The sequence below is a fragment of the Globicephala melas genome, chromosome 4, assembly GCF_963455315.2.
Source record: "Globicephala melas chromosome 4, mGloMel1.2, whole genome shotgun sequence".
In the NCBI taxonomy this organism is placed as follows: Eukaryota; Metazoa; Chordata; class Mammalia; order Artiodactyla; family Delphinidae; genus Globicephala; species Globicephala melas.
Genome location: NC_083317.1, coordinates 18227463 through 18235194, shown reverse-complemented (window position 1 = coordinate 18235194; position 7732 = coordinate 18227463). Strand labels below are relative to the sequence as shown.

At 38.9% G+C, this 7732-nt stretch overlaps 1 protein-coding gene across 1 annotated transcript in view; it reads right to left on the bottom strand.

The window, feature by feature from the left end:
- Positions 1–4705: 4705 nt before the first annotated feature.
- Positions 4706–7732, bottom strand: part of CYYR1 (cysteine and tyrosine rich 1) — a 105729-nt gene continuing 102702 nt past the window's right edge. The window contains exon 4 of the mRNA XM_030880959.2: positions 4706–7248. Within this exon, the coding sequence (XP_030736819.1) occupies positions 7124–7248 (125 nt within the window). The 3' untranslated portion in view covers positions 4706–7123. The remainder of the gene's footprint in view (positions 7249–7732) is intronic.

Genomic DNA, 7732 nt, shown 5'->3' with positions numbered 1-7732 from the left:
AAGTCCTACAGTAGCAAATGAGGCCCAAGATGGAGAAATATCATTTATTAGATTAGTATGGCCTGGAGAAGCACAGACTTCATAAATATTTTAATTTTGACATTCATGTATAGACAGCTGTGTGCTGGGCAAAACTTGTTGTATTTTTTGATTGGTATAGAACTCTGCTGTTTATGCAGAATTATCTGGAAGGCTACTATTGCCTTTTTCTCATTTAAAAATCCTTCCCTCACTATTCTAACATATTATTAATGTCCTTTAATATTTTCTTGCTTATATGTATTTTTTCTTTTAAAATTCTGTAGACCTCTCGAGTTTCTAAAAAAAATGCACAACAGAAAACCAACAACCAATTCCATAACAATATGAGATGTGTACAATGTAGACGCCAATTTTTATAGTTTTTATTCATTCTTACCAATATTTATGACTATCCCTTCAAAATTAGTTAAAAGTTCACATCGTTTTGCAGATGTCTCCTTCCTTTATCCCTTTTCCATAAATATTGACTCATTACTTGTCTGGTCAAAAGAAAATATAGAGCATCCACTGAAAATTCATAGTGGTTTCTGTACAGGTGAAAAGTCATGACCTGGGAGATAACTGAGTGAAAGTATCTGCTGGGACCAGGTGCTGTATCAGAAATGAAAGGGTCCTGTTGCTCTCTATTTCAGCCACAGTGTATGTAAGAACTGGAACCGATGGAGACTAAATGATGAATTGCAACAGATGGACCAAGTGAAGGATATGAGTCATCACGATTGTTCACACATGTACAATCATCCACTTGGAACTCAAGCCATGAAAAGGCAGCTTCTATGATCAGCTCCAAGATTGCCATGGGTAGCTCTTACAAGCAAAGTGTAAATATGGATATATTTCTTTGCAGCATTAAAGGTTTATTGTCACTGAAAGATATTTTTTAGGACTGTGAAGTGATGTATCTACAGTTCCTGCAAAATGGGGATAATTTTAATACCTAGACCATGGGACTGGAAGATTAAATGTAATTAAATGTAAAGTGCTTACAACAGTGCCTGGCACCAACACCCCCCCAAACTATTGTTATTATTATGATTTAAAGTTAGATATTTTTAGGGAGGATTCCATTGAGAATCAATCTTTTTTACAATGGTATTATTGCTTTTCAGGACTTGGATACACGATCTATTGCTCTCTGTACATATTAAAATAGTAATAGCACAAAAGCTGGTAGCTATTTTATTACCCATTTCCAGCAGTTTTGGTCTTTTTTGTGTCATTTCAGAATACTCAGTGGTCTTCCAACATACCTTGAAGGAATGGTAATATGAAAACAATGGCATCATAGTTTAGTAAAACTGCCCTTAGTGGATCCTTTGGACAATGCTTCTGAAATCTACATTACATTAGGATCCATTCTATGGAAATGTGATTTATGAGGTAATTCTTTTCTGATATTTGGTTGGTATTTTTCTTATGGAAAAAATGAGAAGCTCAATTTTAATCTGAAGAATTATGAAAGTGCCTCTCCCAACCTAGCATGTTGTCTTGTTTTGACTGAGTCAGTGACGATTAGCGTGTGCATTTACCTTAGCCAACATGTGTTAACTTGTGCTTAAAAACACAATCCAGCTTTATCTGGATTGACATGCATCATAATTAAAAACCACAAAACTATATAGCCTTTTTCCCAGTTCCCTGACCCATATCTTGGATTATGGACCCCTTTTAGAATATGCTACTCACTATAAACTCTCTTCCTTTCATTCTTAAAGTTATTTTAACTTTCTTTAATGCCAAATATTATTTGCTGACCTAATATATTCAATCATCTAGTTCACATTTCAAATATCGTAGAGTGACCACCTGGGGATGACAGATGTCCAAGAGATAGTCCTTGGAGTACAAAGATAGGTACAAAAAGGGGCAGAGGTGGGACTCAATTATTTCTGATTGGAGGAATGATCAGAATTCTCAGAGTATAAGCCCTTTAGATACATCTGGAAAGAAGAGCAGGGGTTTTACAGAAGTGAGAGGCCTATTCCCAGGCAAGGAAGTGAGGGAGTTTGTCTTGTGTGTTCAGGTGGTGGTGAGACCCAGGGGGTGGGTCTCCAAGTGCATTTTCACAGGCAAAACAGAACTTGAACTTCAACAGTTTCATTCTTCTGAACTGCTTTCAAGTTGTTCCCAGTTAACAGAGAAGATAATATGCAAGATGTGTGATAGTGAAGACATTGACTTCAAGGTACAAAAATGGGGAAATCAGATCACTTGGTTCTCTTTGGATTTTAATCAGAAAAAATTATCGATCTTTCAGGCCGTGGAAACAATATGAGATCTCTTATTCACTTATCACTCACTACTAAATGTGATTCAGAAGGTGATTCCTCTGCCTCTTCTCTAAGAAATGGCAAGTGGTAGACACTCAAAAGCTCCTCACGACTCGGGTATCAGAGGGGGAACAGAGCAGAAATAGGAATCGAAGAGTCTAACTGTGCACCATTGTTTGTTTGTTTGTTTTTTTTTTTTTTTCAGTATGCAGGCCTCTCACTGCTGTGGCCTCTCCTGTTGCGGAGCACAGCCTCCGGACGCACAGGCTCAGTGGCCATGGCTCACGGGCCCAGCCGCTCCACGGCATGTGAGATCTTCCCAGACCGGGGCACGAACCAGTGTCCCCTGCATCGTTAGGCGGACCCTCAACCACTGCGCCATCAGGGAAGCCCCTGTGCATCATTGTTTTAAACCAGTTATTCCTTAATGCATCCAGAGAAGGCAAACATTCCCAGCACATGTTTCTGCAGTCCCAAACATTTGTTGGGTTTGTTTTCCATTTTTAGTGAAGGTATTCAGGATTAGGTTAGGTAGCAACTTGATCCACTGAACACTCATCTGGAAACTTGTCTTGGAATTCTTTTCTTGATGAAGATTAAATATTTTGGAACAAAGTTGAAACAGAGGTTAGAACCGGGACCACGTTAAGACTTGTCCAGAAGGTATGTGGTATGTGTTGTACTTCATTCCCTGTCAAAATGTGATAGACTTTAGTACAGCTTGTAAATGAAGTTCATGAAAAATGCAAATGTAGTGTCTCCTTTCAATATTCCTTAGGAATGCAGCACTTACCCAGTTAGCATGGGCCTCTGTTGCTGGCTCTATTCTAGCCCTGCTAGGTCACTAAAAGCAATTTGATCACAGCCAAGCATGGCCCTGGTATTCTTTCAGCTGCTGAGTTGGCACATTCTTGGTTGAGGCAAGATTGCCTGAATTTCAAATAATGAATTTAAAGGGAATGAGATGAACTATCCTTGCTCTGCTAGGCTGACTACCAAGAATGCTCTCACCTCCTGGTATTTACACCTTCGTGTAATCCCCTCCTCTTTTGTACAGAGTGGACCTAGGGACCTGATTCTAAGGAATAGGACATGGCAAAAGTGATGGGATATCACTTCCAAGATTAGGTTTTAAGTCTATGACTCCCCTCTGGCTAGCACTATGTTTTGCTACCAGGTTCTTTCACTCTATGGCTCTTCTTGCTGTCTTGCACTGGGGAAGCAAGCTGACATATTTTTGAGTTGCCCTAAGGAGAGGCCCATATGGTGAAGAATAGGGGTAACCAACAGCCAGTGAGTCATTGAGGCCCTCAGTCCAAAAGCCTGCAAGGAACAGACTCCTGTCAATGACCACGCATGTGAGTGAGCTTGGAGATTGATCTTTCCTCTGTTACACACTGACATGACTGCAGCCTGTGACAGTCCCTGAGCTGGAGGACCAGCTAAGCGACGTCCAGATTCTGGACCTATAGAAACCGAGATAATAAATGTTGTTGTTTCAAGCCACCAAGTTTTGGGGTAATCTGTTACACAGTGATGGATAACTGTTACACCTGCTTATAGAAGTGGTAAGGCCTGGGATTGGGGGCACAAAGGTTGGAAAGAGAATTAGGTATGTATATTTGTGTCACTGACCTAGATAGAGTCTTTATGACCGATGTCCTACCTCTACTTTTATTTATTTATTATTATTATTATTTTTTTTACGGTACGCGGGCCTGTCACTGCTGTGGCCTCTCCTGTTGCGGAGCACAGGCTCTGGACGCGCAGGCTCAGCGGCCATGGCTCACGGGCCCAGCCGCTCCGTGGCATGTGGGATCCTCCCGGACCGGGGCACGAACCCATGTCCCCTGCATCGGCAGGTGGACTCTCAACCACTGCGCCACCAGGGAAGCCCTATAGGTAAGATTTTCTAGAGCAGCACTGCCCAATAAGGTAGCCACTGACCTCATGAGATTATGTAGCATTTGAAATGTGGCTAGTGAGACTGAGGAATTAAATTTTTCCTTTAGTTTAATTTAAACTCATTTAAATTGAAATAATCATATGTAGCTGGTGGCTAATGTGTTAGATAGCTCAGTTCTAGAGGCTGTCATCCTTATGTTATTCTTTTGTTAATTTATTTTTGGCTAATATTTATACAACATTTTCTACATGCCAGGCACAATATGTAGAATGTTATGTGTAGTCATCCAATTTTCACAAAACCTGATGAAGTCGATTCTATTATTTACATTTTCCAGAGCAGAAAGTTGAATTTTAGAGAGATGAAGTGGCCTGCCTCAAATCATCATACAGGCAGGAGACAGGATTCAAAACAAAGTTTATCTGGCTCCAGTCCCGTGTTTCCTGTACGGAAGAACGAGGCTAAACCGGCAGAGATGGAGGGTGAAACAAAATAGACCCAAGACAATTTAAAATATGACTCCTGTTATAATTGGTTATTTCATTTTATTGCTTATTATAAACACTTTGGACATAGCAAATACATTAGTTTTTAAATAACCATAATTCAAAGCTTTCATATCATATACTATTTCCCCCCAAGATGTGTGATCTATGAAAATAATCAGTGAACTCCAAAAGGCTATACTGATATTGTGCACATTTACGCGATCGTGACACTAAATACAAATAGTAAAAATACTCATCTGTTGTACGTGTGTGGTTTTGTGATATGCTTTAAGGGAGGCCATAAAAAAACTCAAAGAAGAGAGATGGTGTGGATTGTAATAGCGCCTATGTGGGTCATGTTTGCAGAACATAGAAGGTATGCACAGTAAACATTTATTGACAGAGAAGGTATGCACAGTAAACATTTATTGACAGTGAAGATGATGAGAATTCAATTTCTGCTGGACTCTCCCTCTCCATTTTTTCTTAAGTGCATTGGGAAACATCATTCTGAATGTCACAGAGGCTCTGGCACTTTGAGTTGTGTAGCTACAGTGTAATTGGGTCTGATCGCACTTGCAGAAGGGAGATAAATTAAAGCATATGCACTGTTAAAATTGTGCTAAAATCTCAGTTACTTGGATGGACTAGAATGCTTGAATGCTTTCTGGCTTCATAAGCAAGAAAATCACCAGTGCCTAAAAATCAAGCAAGTCATTCCAAACAAATCTAGCTTCTAGATTTCACTGGCAGTTAGACTGTATTTCAGTCAGATCAATGTATTTGAAAGTAAAATATGCTACTTATATGAGCTACTGAGTTTCCCAACTACAACTACTGAGTTCCTGAACTGTAACTTTTACTTTAAGACATTTCTTTTGGTTGATTTGTCCAGCAAAATCCTTAGCATCATTTTGGGATTTCACTGAATTGTGCTGATGATATTGGATTAAACATTTTAGATTTAATTGAAAAGTGACAAACAAATATAATCATCTATTCCCAATAGTTTCTCAATGTACAATTTTAAATACATGAAAGGACCCTCATAAAAATAGAAATGTTAATTTAGGTCACTGGCAGCAAAGTATGGCATATTAGAATTGTTTATTAAAAACTTTTACACCTAAAGTTTCATAAAACTTCATAAAATATGGATTTTGGCAAAAGGCATAAAATTGGCATAAAATATGGATTTTGGCAAAAGGCAACAGTTTGATGTCAATATCTTACTTTTCCATTAACTGTATAACTTTTTCAAGAGAATAGATTATTAATATTACAAGAAAAACAGAAATTTGTCTAAGCTGCATGTGAGTGGAGTTACACAGAACAGAATCCAAACTTCATTTTTCCCTCTTCTTTTTGTAAACTTTTGTATATCTTCCTGGTCGGGTTCTGAAATTATACTCCCTGATGTAAAATCCCATGGGATTCTGTCTTCTCATCTTTTAATCTGAAATGAAGTATTTGTTGCTTGTGGAACTTGGTAAATTTTTTTTCACAGTTGGAGTAACCTTTATCATAATACACTAAATAAAATCAGATGATTTTTAGGTGGCAGTATCTAGCATTGACAAGTTCTTGGCTTCAAGCAGCTGTTAAGTCCTTTTGATTGTTTTAAGTCTCAAATTAGATAGATTCAACTATCTCTGTTATTTTCATTCTTGATGGCATAGAAATTCACCTCACATCTACCTAAAACATGAGCAGAGCTTTTGGGGCCCGTTGAACCCATCTACAGTTTAATTTAGCTCTCCCTTCTCGAGCATGTCTCTACCGGGTAGTCAGCCAGGTTCTGTTTGGAGTCTTGGTGATAGGGAGCTTCACAAAGCAATCTAGTCAATATGAAAGCTTCAGCAGCCCTTTCGTATACTAAAACCAAAGTTCTCTTCCTGTAACTTCCATCTAGTGTTTCCAACAATATAAGGCACAGAGTAGGCTTTCAGGCACTCGATCTGCATTTGTTGATGAACAAAAAGACTGAACAATTCTAGTTCTGACTTTTAAAGCTACAGAGTATAGTTGTTTCCTTACGTAGTCCAGGTTATCCTCTTGTCTTACGTAAATCTTCTCCTTTTCAGGATCAATATTGCAATTTCCTTCATTTGTTCCTTAAGCAACATGAATTTCCGATGTTTTGTCTATCCATTACTCTTCTCTGAGTGTGCTTATGTTGATCAGTAGAACTCTTCAAACGTGGTCCCATTGAACCCAACATAATACCCCATATGGGATCAGCTCTGAGTAGGGTAGAAACCCTGAATCTCTTCTTTTAGCCTGGACATTCCACTTGACATATCGTCTAACCCAAAAAGGTATTCCTTAGGGCAATCCTTTCCTGTCTGTTTCTGGGTAGAGACATTTTATCCCGGGCAAGATCTCTGATTGGCACATATTCTGTTCTGGGGGAAGGATTACTTCCTTGAATTTCCAGGATATGGAGGGGGTGGAGAACGCTGTGCTGGGGTCGGGGAGTACGGAGGGGGCAAGTCTGCACAGTGTTCCATCTCATGGTCGTAACTGTAGGGGGGTGGTGCCACTGGAAAAGAAAAGGAGAAGGGCATCAGGCATTTAGCAATAATTGAATGTCCACTATATTTGAGCCACTAGGCTGGGTACTTTGGGGGAGGACATAAGTTTTGCTTTCAATAATTATAGTTTTATCAGACTGGCGACACACATGTATGGAAGGGCAAGTGCTATAAAAAGTGGTGCCGTTGGCCAAAGTATTTAGAATTGGTGGCTTAGGGCAAGTTTCTTGGAAAGATGATATAGAAGGGGCAGATAGAGAAGGGGCTAAAGGATGATTCAATTTGAGCAAAAGCACCAAAGCAAGAGAGAACTTTTGTTCAAAGCAAAAGATACATGGAGGAGAAAAGATGTTGAGGAATCTGATTGTATCACCATCATGGTGGGCTTTTACAAAATTCTAATTTAAATGGATAACTAATAAGAACCTGCTGTATAAAATAAATAAAATAAAATTCAAAAAAACATCTAATTTATTTTTTTTTTAAATTTCA